Source organism: Delphinus delphis, chromosome 15 (assembly GCF_949987515.2).
Source record: "Delphinus delphis chromosome 15, mDelDel1.2, whole genome shotgun sequence".
Taxonomy (NCBI): Eukaryota; Metazoa; Chordata; class Mammalia; order Artiodactyla; family Delphinidae; genus Delphinus; species Delphinus delphis.
This window is the reverse complement of record NC_082697.1, coordinates 41,786,080-41,801,800: the sequence shown is the minus strand read 5'-3', so window position 1 is coordinate 41,801,800 and position 15,721 is coordinate 41,786,080. Positions and strand designations below refer to the sequence as shown.

The following is a 15,721-nucleotide window of genomic DNA, read 5'->3' as shown; positions in this document are numbered from 1 at the left end:
AGTTTTAAAAGAGCTCTTACTCACTTTGCTATTGAGAACAGTGACCCTAAACATTTTTTTCCCAACCCAACATGTTTGAAAGACCTGGAGCAATTCCATTGAAAGCAGTGGTCCCACATAAGAGGAGCTCTGTGAAAGGGGTAGGATAAACTACTTAAAACATGCAGTTTGGGGGAACAAACTTCCAAATTACTCTCAACCTTTCCTTTTCTCTAGTTGAGAATTATTAGCTTGAGATATTAATACTAAGAATAGGAGGTTATTCTGTTTTGCTAAAAGAACCAACACTTTGCCTCAGTTGTGATTCTTCACTCAAGCCAGCAAAATGGTCTTGTTGACTCTGCAAGCTCCCCAATAATCAGTGACACCTTCAGCAAAATATCCTCCTAAAGTAGATCTCCCCGCCCCCCCAAAAATGATGGCAGGGAACACGGCCACTGGCAGCTCCTATGGCCCTGCTCCACCACCAAAGTGGGCCCTAATTTTCCCTTCCCAACTCCAGTTTGCAAAAAAAGTCCCAGGAGAAGACTCCCATCAGCCGATTTTGGGTCCCATGCTCACAGATGTACAATACTTTGAGTGACTAAGTTTGGTTATTTTGAAGTAATTGCCACTGGGCACAGAAGCAGGGTTATAGTAGAACACCAAAGTGCCCAACTAGTTGATCTTAGGAATTTCCTTTCCCTTGAACCTTAACTGCCACATCTATACAATGAAAGATAAACATACCTATTTTGAAGAAAGTTTTGGGAAGATGCTGTAGAAATAGGAATAGTATGTGTCCCAAACACAAGTCATGGGACACAGCAGAGCTGGAAAACACTGGTTTCCCTTCTTTAGCTACTTCACATCCCTACTTTACATCTCCTAGAACTCTTCCTAGAAACCCCAGACTCAGTGGCGGTATATATGTGTATGGGTTACCCTATTTTAATATAATCCCCCCTACCCAAGACAGAGTATATTTTCAGGTTCCCTCTGCACTCCATTCTATTTATCTAAAAGTAACAGGGGCATAATGGACACTGTGCTGGGTTAAGGATGGCTGGCAGAAGAGTACGTGTGCTATTTATATGTCAGCACAGAAATCAACCCCTAAACGACCTGGGACTGTAGGTTGATGTCACTAGAGCACCCTGGGGCCTTGATTATAGAGACATCCCCTGCTAAGAGAAAAAAGATCATTAGACTTTAAAAGAGTTGTCCATGTAGAGTTAGATTACGGAAAAGGGTGCTTGGGCATCCTTACCTCAATCCCTGGAAGTGTCTGAGTAAAGCCCTCCCTACCCTAGGCACACTGGCTAACTGGCAGGGGGCTCACTAACTATAGCAGCACAATTTATATTATTCCATCTCTTGTGATTCTTACTGATGGGAACAGGATTATGAAACCCAGAAACAACAGCAAGAGGCTCTAATTTCTGGCTGCAAAACTCAGGCGTGCCTGTTGGGAACAGATGCTAAAGCAGCGTGGGGATGGAGAGGCAGGTGGATTTGCCCGCTAGCAAGCTCTCAGGTGGGCAGTCTATGGTGCCACCTGGCGCTTGAACACTGTCTCCCACCAAGAAAGGCAGAAGCTACCTTGGGGCATGGCTTTTATTCTGACAATGGGTATTTAGAATCACAAGATGAAGAGCCAACTCTCACATCTGACCACCAATGTAACTGTCACAGACCTCAACAAAGACAGCCTGAGAACGGAAAAGTATTATGTGTATGAGTGAGTGAGTGAGTGGGTGAGTGAACGCGTGTGTGTGTGTGAAAGAGGGGGAAAGGGGAGGGAGGGAAGGAAGAAAGAAGATGGAGGGAGAGAGAAAACAAACTGTTTGCAAGTCATGAGGGTTCTTGAGGAGCAAAAGGAACACGGCACACGCGCAAAGTCTGGGAATACTTTTCTTCCATTATGTCACAGGCAATAAGCATCATGGGTTCCACCTGAAGACCAGCCTTGGGCTTAGTCAAAGGATACATTTTTACAGCAGCATATTAGGATGATGGGTATTAGTACCATAACCACATTCCTGCACAGAATGTGAAGATTTTAAGATGGAATTTATTTTTCTATACACACAAATCTTAAACTTAAATTGTTCCAGAAACTAAGGGCAGCACAGATATTCAAACGACGCTTCTAGACATAAGAGGACACCCCCCAGGGAGAACACGGGGCACCTCATCTGCTCCTTCCAGATTTCTGAATGTTAACCACACCACCGTCTTCTGCAGAATTGAAGGATGGTGCTTGTTTTGCATTTCTGTAAACAATCGTCCACAGGAATTGAAACTTGGTGCGAAGCATGTAATTTTCCCATCAGAAACGTAAGCATCATTTCATGTTTCATTTAAGCCCCACCCCCCACCCAGTTAAGAACCACACAGATCCTAAGGGGTTCTGTGTCAGTGACATAAGGCAGGCCTCACACTGTTTTTTTGGGTTTTTTTGGTGATCCATAATATGATTCTGAAATAAAAGTGACAAACAATTTTTAACACTGCATATGTTCAAAAACCTCTGCCAAGAAGGGGAATAAAATAGTCTTGGCACCAGAAGCTAAAGTGCAACCGTTCCTCTGTGATCTGTGGTGAGGAAACAAGTGGCTGTGACCCTGATCTTGTCAAGTTAGCACGAGAACAGCGGATGAAACTTTTAGGAGCCTGAATGCGCCTGTCTTCAGTGGATTCCCAATTCTGGGTTCTGAGGAAGAGGAATGTGTTCACCCTGTTCGATACTTTGCGGATTGTGTGTCTGAATGTCGGAAGGCAGGGGAGGATGGCAGTGAAGCCAGAAACCAGTATCTTAACTTCTAAAGAACACCAACGATGAGCCCAAAACTAGTTCTGTTCTCTGGCTGCCGTCAGTTGACCTTGGGGCCTAGACCACACTGGGTGATAAAGTCTGGGACCTGGGCTCACAACAAGGTGCAGAGCTGGGCGTCTGTCTCGGTGCCACACTGCCACATACACACAGCATCTCAGGATGGCCTGCCACATCTGTAGGCACACTACCCAAAGTGACAAACAGCAATACCACAAGGGTCGTGTTTCCCTTGGAAGGCACAGAGTAAACAATTTAAATGACAAGTAGATGATATTTAACATTTTTAACAACAATCTGTTCATGCTAAAAGCACAGTTAAAGAGTATTCTATGCTAGGCAAAGGTCCAAAATCTGCATGCAATGAGAAGAAACTTCCACCTTCCTCCTACATGGAAGAAAACTGATGTTGGTTTTGAAAATGCCGAGCTGGGGTTCCTCCCTGCCAGTGATCCCCAAGTCAAGCCAGGTGCCTACAGAGGGCCTTCAAAGATAAACCAGAGGTTCCTCCATTGAATTGTTCCCACCCCAGAACAAGGGGTCGGCTTGGGGAGGAGGGGTCTGTGGGCAGGAGAGGGGAGATTAGGGAATTCCCATGAAGTAAATGAATGGGAAGGTTTCTGGAAACGGACATCCTCAAAGATCTGCAGAGATGCAGCTGGGGCCTGGTCTCAGGTGAACCATAACCTCTCCTCTGAACCACGGCTGCCCACGGCCACAGCTTTAATTAGAGCTCCCAGAATGCTATGCTTCTGCCCATCTGTTGGCTGCTTTATCACTGGCAGAGGGGCGGGGGTTCCAGGTTTGTGTCACACTATAACTGAGGCCTGATTAGTACAATACCTCAGGGTTTCCAGGTTTCAAAGTGCCCGGGAAACCCACTGATCTTCTGGCTTGGAATCTTCATCTTAGATGCCTTACCCCCTAAGGTGACTTCCTTACCCCCTAAGGTGACCTCCTGGCAGCCTTAACCGCAAGCGCCCTGAGCTGTGGGATGGTTGCCCCCTTGGGGTATTTGAAATCACTGAACATGACCTCCATGATGGGCAAACAACTCCCAGTATCAAGCTATTTGTGGCTTTTACAAATGGAAGACATCCTATACTTCTGCTATCTATGGAGAAACTTATAAATACATACACTGCTCCACAGACCGATAGCCAGGTGGCACGTGAGTCCCTAAGGTGGATCGACAGAACGGGCACTGTAGAAACACCGCTAAGGCTAACTTCCTGATAGGAAAGGGGTGCCTCAGAGCCGTGGAGTGAAGAAATCACTATTTCACAAGGAACCGTAGTTTTAGACAGCACGACAAATGAGGAATGCATGAAACTGCAGATAACGCAGGGCATCCACCCGGAAGTAGGAGTCAGCGCCCCATTTCCGCTGCTCATTTCCTTAACGACCCCTTGTTTTGCTCACTTGTCTCTTTAGTATGGTTTCTGCTTGAGAAAACTGGGAGCGTTGGGAAACGTTATCATACCACATGCTGTCAATTTTTTTTTTTTATAGCCAACTCTGATATTCTTTTCTCCTGATTTTCTGAACTCACGTGTTCTTAATTCTTAATTTAGCCCAAAATGCCAGCGGGTAATCTCCATTGCTCGCCCCACCACACGTCTGATCCCTGGGTCTCTCTGCCTCATACCTTATCTCTGCAGTCATGATTGCCATTTCTTTGAATTTCTGTTCTGTGTTTAATTCGTCTCTCTGGTCTTCACAGAGCAATGATTCAATGCTCAGCAGTGAATATTCTCTTTTGTTTTTCAATTTTTCAACCAGAAGTCATTATATTTTTTTAGTTCTGGAAGGTCACTGATGTGCCCTAATAATAATATCTTCTTGAGGATTCTCTCTTTTTTTTTTTTTTAATTAAAGCTCTGCTCTATCTCTTCCATTAGCGCCAATGCAGTCAGAGCCAACTGTACTATTTGTTCAGCTGGGCTCCCTCAAGTCCCCGAGTCCCCTTAAATATGTGGTGACAACAGCACGCTCACAGCTCAGACTTTGGGCAAATGAAACAAGTAGATGGTGGATGAACAGAATGTGTTTTTCCCAGTGCCATCCACTGGGCCCAAGTGCCCCGTCAGGACTCTATTGCTATGGTAATGTGTGATTTGTGTAATGAGATAGAATCAAATCAACTTTTGTTCAGAGAAAATATTTTCTAAACCTGATGCTGTTGCCTCCTTGACCACCGTCACTGTATTCCCAAGAACACTGGTCCCTTGGGATTTACTGTAGGAGCCCCTTAATTAGTCTTCCCTTTTCTACTCTGACATCTTTTAAGTTCATTCTCCAAGCAGCAACCAGAATTTCGTCATTTTAAAGGTGAATCTGATCGTGCTACCTCCCTGCTCCAAACCCTCAATGATTTCCCATCAAAAGACTGAGAATAAAAATCACGGTCTCTCCATGAAACCACAACACTCTATGATCTGACCCCTGACCATTTGTCCAAATTTGTCTCCTGCTGTTCGTTCAGCCCTGTGCTCCATCCACACTCCCTCTCTTACCCTCTTGCAAACAGTAAACTCATTCTCCCCTCAGGGTTGCCTCTTGTCTTCCCTCTGTGTGGAATGTCCTTCCTCAAGACCTTTGTGTGCCTCGGCTTGCTCCTTCCCAGCGTCCAAAGCTTTGTTCCAGGACTCTGTCCTCAGAGCAATCTCTACATTCTCTAAAACCACATCCCCCAAAAACTCACTCCTCAATTACCTCGTTTTACTTTGTACTCTTTGAGCTATTTTATTTATTTGTTTCATTTATATTTCTCTTTTCCCAGACTGTGAACATCATAAGGAAAAGATTTTGTTTTTCACTGTTCTGTCCCTAGTATTAGAAAAGTGTCTGAGGCTTCGTGGGATTTAATAAATTTTCATCAAATGAGTGAATTAATGAATACATAGCTTAAACAATCAAGATGCCAGAAGCATACCGCAATGAAGAGACAACTGGATAAGTCCTTAACCTAGTTTGTTTGTTAACAGAGCAAAAAATACAACCACATATTGCTGGAGAGTCCATTTGTATAGCTTTTATCTATGTCCCACCACTTATAATTCAGTTATCAGGCAAAACCTGACTTGTTCAAATTCATTTAGCCAATGCGCATTGAAAAGAGAATTAGCACAGGCTATGATTAAAGCTGCAATGGCAAAAACTAAGTTGTGTTTCTCAATCCAAATTATCTAGATTTTCTACAATGAAACGAAGACATGAGCAAGAAAAGAATATGAAAGCGAAAGAAAGGACTCAAAGACAGAGTAGGCTAGTAAGGAGATCAGAGTAAAAAAAAAAGTTAAGTAGGAAACACTAAGCTAACAAACCTCTAAGAAAAAATAACTTTCTGAATAGTTTAGAGACAGTCTGTCAGTCGAATTTGTCAATGAGCTGTAAATGTGACCAACACATTTGCTCTTCGTCATCAACCCCTTGATGTTTTGTGTAGTTATGTGTACTCCCATCACATGCCAACATGGCACATGGGAACTTCCAACAGTGGGAAATATCCTCGGGTTATTATTTTAGTGGAAATGATAAATTTATACCAATATACCAGCTCACTTGTTAGTGTCTAACTTTGAAACACCTCATTTTTGCCAAGCAGATGGTCCAGGAGCCTTTACTATGACCGAGAGATATACTGAAGATTACCCGTTTTCAAAGGGACTGAACATCTCTCCCTGGCCTCAGGGGCATTCCAAGGAGAGGCAGGTCCGACTCTTGGCTCTGAGACTCCAAAGTCTTGAGCTTGTCACTTAACCTTTTGATTCTAGAGGAGGATAATGATAGCAATACCTATCCTAGACGTTCTGTAAGATTGTCGTGAAAATAAAATAATACATGTCGAAGAAATGTTTTGTAAACTGGCTATTTTAGTTCTTTTTTTCTGCATCTTAGAGGTTACTAAAGTTATTCTCTAAATTGAAGTTGTCATATGTATACCTTTTAAAGTAGGAGGAAAAGAAACAGCAAGTACCAAAGTATGTTTAGCCGTGCGGTCTTTACTTCTGCTTGAAATGAACAATGTTCGTGTCTCTTTTAAAAATGTTGAAATTACAGTAATTAGCAAAAATGATGCTGCTGTTTCTTTAAACACACAAGAGCACCCTCTCATTAGGAAACTCCCATAGTCTCTTTCCATATCCAAACATTTCCAAATTATCCATCTCCTACCGAGGAGAAAGCTATATTCATGGGCCATCACAAATGGAACAAAATTCTTTACAGCACTCATGGGCGTATATGAGGAGAAAACCAAAATCGGAAGAAAAATGCACAACACTGTGTGTTGTGTGAAACCTATTTGCTGTAATAACATGGTAATTGCTAAACCTCTGAAATTTAAGCCCCCATAGCATCTCTACTTATTGAATTGCCTTGTTTACTTAAGTCTCCTGTTCATCACTACATATATCCCAAAGCTCTTATTAAATAAGCAGAATCGGAGGCATGATGAACACTTTGATGGAAGACTTTAGTTTCATAAAAATCCTGATCGTGACGATTTAGCTATCAATTATCCAACAGCACACTCAGAAGTCACTTTATAAAAGTGATTAGTTATAAATAAAGAGATCTTAGATTACTGAAAAAATTACCAAACACCAGGAATCCCCTGTCAACAAAGATAACTTCACTCTTTAAGGAAAATAGCACCAGATGATCCCTGAATTCTTCATCTTAACGAAATCCACCCTGTTCTCTCCTTTACACACAAATCCATATTATCTAAAGACATAAAAATGAGATCATGGCTAAATGAATCTGATCATTTTGCCCATCTTCACCACTGAAACCAATCAACATAATCCCTTCAGTCAATTAATTACAGGAAAGTATTCCATCACCCATGGAACCCAAATGAAGCAGCATCAGCTAGCTCTGGCTCAATGACTAGGTCAACTTGATATTTATGGAATAAATGTATCTGCCTTTTCGAAACTGATAATCGAATTCCAGCATCTTGTATGCTCACTGATTGTGTTTTTCTCCTACCTGGTGCTGATTCTTGGCCAGCCATTCCTTAATGGTGCTGAGGGCGATGACTGCAGCAGGCTCGTTTGGGAAACCTAAGTGAAGAACAGAATAAAACAAATTTTTTTAAAAAGGCAAAGGCAATAGAGAAGTCAATCATGGTGTGATACTGGGTTTTTCTCATTTAAACAGTATTCATTTCAACCAATTAGTACTGAGCAAGGGAGACCTCAGCAATGTATACACTCTACACTGCGCATCACAGTATATGAAGCCCGCGATCCTATATACAAGGCATTAAGGGGGCTGGTCCTATGCCCATCTAGAGCTAAAAGGCAATAAAGGACTAACGTATCTCTTCAGTTGCACGATGTCTATTAAAATATATTTACGGTTGCTTAATACCTTCCACAACATTTTCATATAATTTTCTCATATGAGGTGTCAGATTAATGTTTATTACCCTCAGTTTACAAATCAAGTAAACATGGGTCAGAGACTACATGTGGCTGAGCCAGGGTCACTCCATCAGTGAGTTGGCACAAGACACAGTGAACAACCAGTCCCATAGCCATACCACTGAAAGCTACTGTGCGAATTCAAGGAACGCAATGCCTGTTCCATTTAGAGCCATTGGAAATGACGTCTCACATGAAGACAATATGAAACGACCTGATTTTGTAGTACAGGTTTGGTTTTACAAGGGCAGGAAGAACGATGCACTTATAATACATCAGTGAACATGAGCACACATAATCAGAGTTTCTAAAATGCATCCTTTAGCGTATATAAACCAAGCACATTCGAGAACTTGCAGAATCATCAGACATTCTGCCAACAGAGATAAAAATATGTGAAAGAATAACCTTGTAAGTTACTTATTTATGGGGCAGAAAGAAGAAGAGATGGGAGTGACTGTTCTGTTGAAACTACTCTCTTCAAGCTCACCACTGGCTTCCTAATCAAGAAGGCCCATAGACTTCCAATCATTCTTCATCTTCTTTGGTATTAAATGTGTTTAACTAGTTTTTCATATTTCAATACGTCTTCCCTCTTGAACTTTTTAAAAAAGATTTTTAAATTGTTTTAAAGTGTACAATTCTGTGGTTTTTAGTATGTCCACAAATTTGTGCAATCATCACCACTAATTTCAGGATATTTTCACTGTTCGAAAAAGAAAATCTGTACCCATTAACAGTCGTTTCCCAATCTCCCCTCCCCCCAGCCCCTGTCAACTACTAATCTACTTTGTCTCTATAGATTTGCAGATTCTTCTCCTAGATTTTTCAACACTGCCTTCTTCTGTGTCTCCTCGTACCTATTTGACCTCCCCTGGCTCCTTTTTCTAGGAGCATCCATTAAATGTCTGCCATTCCCAACACCCTAAACTCAGATGTCTGAGCTGATGCTATAAGCATCATCTACCAATATGTCCACGAGGACATCATCTTATCAGGGAGGCTCCCGTGACATTGTTCATGCAGACGAAGAAAGAGAGAGGTGGTGTTGAAATGGGGAGATTAGAGATTTAAAAGACCCCGTTTTACTGGAAGGCAGATACATATTCCAGTGGTTCATACTAATGGTTTAAATCTCGGTGGACTTTGAGAAAATGTGAGAGAGAAGAGAGTTGTTGTTCGTCCCCACTTCCAAAAATAAATGTTGCCTTTCTAATTAGGTTTCTACATGCTTTGTTAGGGAGTATATTAGGAAAGGGGACAGAATAAAGCAGGGCCAAGCCCCACGTGGTCACTGTCATATGAGAGAGAGAACCGCTGTCATATGAAAAACGTGCATAAGTTCTCAAATTTGCAAATTCATCTATGACATTTGGGATTATGGGTTTGTTTTGCATTGTTTTAGCCCTTCCTTAAATTAAAGCTTCAAAATGTAAAACTCTTAAAGTTAGAAAAACCTATTAGCTAATTCATTAAACAAATTATTTAACTAGAAAAGAGTATGTATATATCCATATACACGTATGTGTATATATGTATAGACAGATAGACGGACACACTTTTAATGAGTCCCTGTCTTTAAAGCCCAAAGTCTGGGGGGAGGAAATAAGAGGCAACCACAACACAGCAGGACAAGGGCATTTAGGGATGTGGGGACATAGATGAAGAGCACTGAGGGAGGTTTTCTAGGAAAAGATAGAATGTCTAGGGGAGGGAACTATACGTGGGAAGCTGAGGAGACATTGTCCTCAGAAGCAAGCTATGAGCAGCAAGGAATTGATGGAAAAGGTGAGGGTGAGGGAAGGTAGATGGGGAGAAAGCAGGAGTCCTTGTGGGCTGCAAAGAAAAAGAAGGCAGCCAGGATGGGCATGTGTGGTTAGGGGTTACCCAGAGGAGGCTTTTCAGTCCACCTTTTCCCTGAGTTTAACACCAACATTTGTAATCACCCAGATGCCTCCCCTTGACAGGCTCTAGAACCAGAAATGCAATGTGTATTCCTCCACAAAAGGAATCCTTCCTGACTTTCTGGGTCTGGCTTTACCTCCTCCCCAGTCAGTGCAATATCTCGCTGCTTCCCCTGCTGGTAACCGGGTCCTACAGGCAGCATCCCTCTGAAGGATCCTACACCACCCTGTTCTTTCCTTCTTTTCCCATTGATCTTATCCGAGGTCGGATCAGCTCTCAGCCCGACAACAGCAGGTGACTTGTAACTGTGCCCCTCAGTCTTCTCCCCTTCTCCCATCTATCCAGCACACCACTTTCAGGTGATTCTTCCTGAAGTACAGTTACCACCACCTTACACAAAACAGTGGCAGCCTTGGCCGACTGTCCAGCTCCTACGCAGTAAACTTCAGCACCTAAGGTTGGCATTATATACCCCGGGGGCCTTTCTAGATTCGTGTCTTAGCTTTCCCTAGTTATTCTCTTCCCATGACAATCTTCTCCAACTTTTTGATATGTTTAAGAAGTATTTAAATAGTAAAATTATAGGGCTGTATAAAACTAATAAAGCCATAATCACTCTCAGTTGCAATGGCCATCCGCATTAACCTTTAGAAGGAATAATTCCCCACAGAGAAATTATAAAAGTTCTCCCAGAACCATGGCAACTGTGGTCTCTTCTCAATTATGTGTGATCTTTTGGTCACTTTCCCACATTCATCCAAACCTCTGGCACTGAGTTATCGTTTTCATCTCCACCTCAAGGACTGCTATAACCTTGGGCGGTTTCAGCATTCAGGAAGATGACCCACCCAGCACCTGGCCTGCCAGTTCCCCGACCTGGTCGTTTTTGACAACAACTCCCATCTTCCCTCCTCCCCAGACCACACCCTGGACCTGGATGTAGTATTTCCATTCCAAAGCTACTCTCTGAAAACCTGTTCTCTTTAGTTTGTTCAGCTACTTTCCAAGGAACATCCTTTACAAGCATTTGAAGTCTGCTCTGTCCTCAAGCCACTCCCCAAATTAATGCTAACATTTCTCCCCTGAGGGGTCTGACTCTTTTCTCTCATGCTGTCTTACTCTTTGTTTTCTCATTCCAGTCACACTGGCCTTCTCTGTCCTCTGAATGTGGCATATTCCTTTTCACCTTCCTACCGTCAGGCCTTGCTCATGCTGTTTCCTCTTCCTGAAATGATATTTCTGTCCTCTTTTCCCCAGCTTATTTTAACATTTGCCACGCCAACAAGGAAGGATCCTCCGATACAGATGACTACCCGTCTTATGCTTTCCTAACACCACGTAACTTTTCCTCACAGCACACACCATAGTTGCAATTTGACATTGATTTATGTAAATGTTTGATTAATATTCTTCATTGAGCGAAAGCCCTAAGGAGACAGATGCCACACCTGTTTTTACTTATCACTGTATCCCTAAAGCACTGCCAGCACATAGAAGATGATCAATAAATATGTGTTGAATGAATGGACCGTGGACTCGTGAGCCTTTGTATGGACAGCAGGAAAGGCTTATTACTCGGAAGTCAAGGGTGTTTAGCCCTAGAGTATGCGGAGGGCCAAGGGATTCTGAGACGTCCAAGCAGAATGACGTATCCACATTATTCTATTTCATCCCTGAGGGAAAACTATTGAGAAGAGGCATTTGAGAAAACACAACTCCTGGTGGGAAGATGTGCTGTCATTATTTAAAAGGGGAGGCAAATATCAAGGTAAATATCCCTGAAAACATACTTGCTTTTCAGCAGTATATGTACATAACATAAAGTATGATGTTCAGGGTAAACAGCAACAGCGTGATCCTTTGTCCACTTAACTGCAAGACCCCAAGGGTTACGAGCAAGGCCAGTGAATAGACAAGGGCAGATTTTTGCCCAGGGATGGGCTCCTGATGACAGCAAGGCCTGCCTCAGAAGGTCTCGACCGTATTCTGGTCACCAGGGGACTTTTGTTCACAAAAGCAGAATGGCCACCCAAAGGGAAGGTTGCAGACAAGCTTCAGATGAATCATTGAATTAGATGACATACAAAATCTCTTCCAAGTATGAGGGTCAATGAGGCCGAACCAGCCATTAATAATTCAGGGCCAAGCGTGCAGAGTTTGTGTGTGTGTGTGTGTGTGTGTGTGTGTGTGTGAGTGAGTGCGCACACACGCGCCCAGGTGTGCATAGAATCTGCTTCTGTCACTCCAAATCTGCTTAGTTCCTCATTCATTAGGATAGATTATTAAAATTAACTTTTGTTGTAAATGGTGAAGCCGACTTACACAATTTATACAAGATTTTTAAAAATTCACTTTTGTATTTAAATTGCTTGCTAAATTTTTACATACACACACATATGTATATATATAACCATTCCCAAATCAAGATATAAAACATTTCCAACACCCCAGAAAGCTACCTTGTCCCAGGCCAATATCTATCCCCTGAAGAAACTGCTATTCCCTCCGCTATTATCACAGATTAGTTTTGTCTGTCTTTCCACTTCGTATACATGGACAATGTGCACTGTCTATATTTTGTTCAATATTATTCCTGCCTGATTTATCCATGTATCCATATATCCATGCTACATCCACACACAGAGCAGAAGCTCATTCTTTTTCGTTGTAGTGTTATATTCCATTGCATGAATGAATGTTCCACAATTTACCCATTCTAGTGTTGATGGACAACTGGGTTACTTCCAGTTTGGGGCTATTGTGAATAAAGTTGCCATGAACATTCCCATACATGCCACTTGGTGAACACAAGCACTTGTTTCTGCTGACAGTACACCCAGGAGTTGGGGCTACGGGTCCAGAGGTTATCCAGATGCTTAACTCTGGTAGATTCTGCCAGTTTTCCAAAGCAGCTGTAGCAATGTACACTCCCAACAGAAATGTAAGAAAGTTTAAAATAACGTATTTATCTTTCTAGTCAGTTAACGTGTCAGGATATATAATTATATTTTCTTGACCACATTTAAAGCTAGTAAGGATAGCTTTAGGCTAATCAATACCTTTTATAGCTAGAAGCTCAGACACGTTTTATGACTCACCTGTTTTCTCTCTACAAAGCAGTGAGTACTTAAACCATGAGGGGACAAATTCTGTCAACAGAACATCAAAACAAAAGAGGGAGAAGGGGGAACAAAACAAAAGGGGAAAAAGTGAAACAACGAGTTTGCAATGACTTTCATCCATGGCACATCAAATACCACTTTAGACATTTTTTCTTACTCCGTTATTACCCGATATTTCACTTTTCATCAAGCTGCAGAAAGATACAGCAATGAAGACTCACTGAAGGTTCTACCCGGCCACTGAACTATTCGTTGGAATTGGGGAAAACTGGGAATGTTTTCAACACAGCGAGAGTGAATCTGGTTTTGACCTTGTCCTAGACGGTTTTCCTCTCTAGCTTTCATTTTTTTTTCATTTTGCTCTTGTTGATAATTCCCCAATATCTTTAACTTTGTCTATAGGCTCCTATGTGGAAACATTGTTCCCTTGTTACAAAACTCAAACATTTTCTATTGAAAATCTAGCATAGTCTGAAATAAATATAGATATAACTTACTCTGCTGGTAAAACAGCCCTTTTTGGAGGAAGAAGCAATGATCAACTTTTGTTTTAAACTTAGAATGAGGGTCTGCTTGCAGCTACAGATTGCTAAAGCATACAAAGGCATATGGTAATACCTTAAATCAATTATTTCTCAGAAGTTCTTAGCACACAAAAAAATTTTAAACTCAAACTGACAGGATACCAGGTACAATTAATCCATGCTTTAAAACATTAAGCCCATCTAACATTTACAGTCGAGCCAGGGCCTCTGTTTCTTGAATTTTCCCCTAGCATCCCTTTCCAGCCCAGTTTCCGGGAGTCACCTCTACTTTAACTGTGGATGCCTCTCTAGCAGTTGTAAGAAGAAAGCAATCTGGGAGATCAAGGTCCAGGCAAAGCTCAGAAATGTAAAAACTATTGTTTATGTAGCGAATTATTTTATCTTTAGCTGCACAATTTCTTCTTTAGTGGCCTTCACCTCAAAGGGGGTTTAGTCCATACCCTCAACCCTACCCAGCAGGGCACTTAGCCCAAGGCTGGGATAAAATACTACCAATTGTATGGAATCATAAATCCCCATGTCCATTGCATATTATTTAGAAAGTGGTTGCCATGCTCACCAGCCCTCAGGGTGACTGTAAGTACCAAATTGGGGCGGAATGACTATAAATACCCAGAAATAAGCAGCAACAGTTAAATAAAACTCTCTGGAACTCTGCACACTAAATTCATGTCCACTTTTAAGCCCTCCCTCCCCATCAAGTCTTTAATGAGGAAAGCGTGCTGATTTAATTTTTTCTATTTACACACAAACTCAAGTAAAATAAAAAGATCGTGCAATTATTATTTTTTATTTTTTTGCGGTATGCGGGCTTCTCACTGTTGTGGCCTCTCCTGTTGCAGAGCACAGGCTCAGCGGCCACGGCTCACGGGCCCAGCCGCTCCGTGGCATGTGGGATCTTCCCAGTCCGGGGCACGAACCCGTGTCCCCTGCATCGGCAAGCAGACTCTCAACCACTGCGCCACCAGGGAAGCCCTCATGCAATTATTAAACGTGGGATTTTCAGCATTGATGAAAATCTCTGTCCTAAATGATGGGGATCACGTATCAGTGGGTTTATTAAAACGTTAACATCAGTTGAACTGGGATTGTCAACATTGACTGTCAATGTAAAATTATACTTTGATATTTCAGAGAGGATAGCTACAGTCTTTTTCTATCTTAGCACATGAGTTCTGGTGTGGGGACCAAATGGACATGAAACAATACACTTTATAAGCCCAGGTAAAAGGAGATGAAATGTGAGATGAGTTATGTTTTGCTCAGAACATTCCTCACCAACCTCCCCGAACATACACACCCCTGTCCTGCATGCGAAAGAGAGGGGGAGGGATGCAGATGGAGAATGTGGTGGGCATGGGGAAGTACAGGGCAATGAATTTATTTTTTTTTTAAATCTCAAAACAGCTTCCCATCAACCCCCTCCCCCAGGCCTCCTTCCAACCCATAAAAGCAATTCTGATGGTATGATGGAATCAAATTACTTGAGAGAAATGAGGGGAAGGAGGCTCACCGTTAAGCAATTGCTGGAGCAGCCACTCAGACGATTCTGGCTAAAGGCTGAGTTTCACAAGAGATAAAACAGGTGAAGTAATAAGAGTGACACTGGCCTCTGTTACTGCAGTGAGCACGGCAGCAGAATGCTAAAGAGGGTGCCACTGGCTTCCCTCAGGAGAGCAAAAGGGCACACAGCAGGCAAGAGCGAGGCTTTCGCAGCCCGTCTTCAAGATGGTGGGGTCTTAGCTGCTGTTTGAAAGGGCAGGCTTTGTTACACGTGTATATAAACATAACTCGGCAGGCTCTGTTATATGCGTATATATACACAATATGGCATATTAATAAGCTGGACTGCCGTAGATGCTGACCGGGCCCTACATACGTCACTGTGGCACGCGTGCC

At 42.4% G+C, this 15,721-nt stretch overlaps 1 protein-coding gene across 1 annotated transcript in view; it reads right to left on the bottom strand.

Moving 5' to 3' along the window:
- The window catches only part of MACROD2 (mono-ADP ribosylhydrolase 2), a 1,989,932-nt gene that overhangs the window by 525,254 nt on the left and 1,448,957 nt on the right, over positions 1-15,721 (bottom strand). Inside the window, exon 8 of the mRNA XM_060031258.1 lies at positions 7,814-7,887. Within this exon, the coding sequence (XP_059887241.1) occupies positions 7,814-7,887 (74 nt within the window). The remainder of the gene's footprint in view (positions 1-7,813; positions 7,888-15,721) is intronic.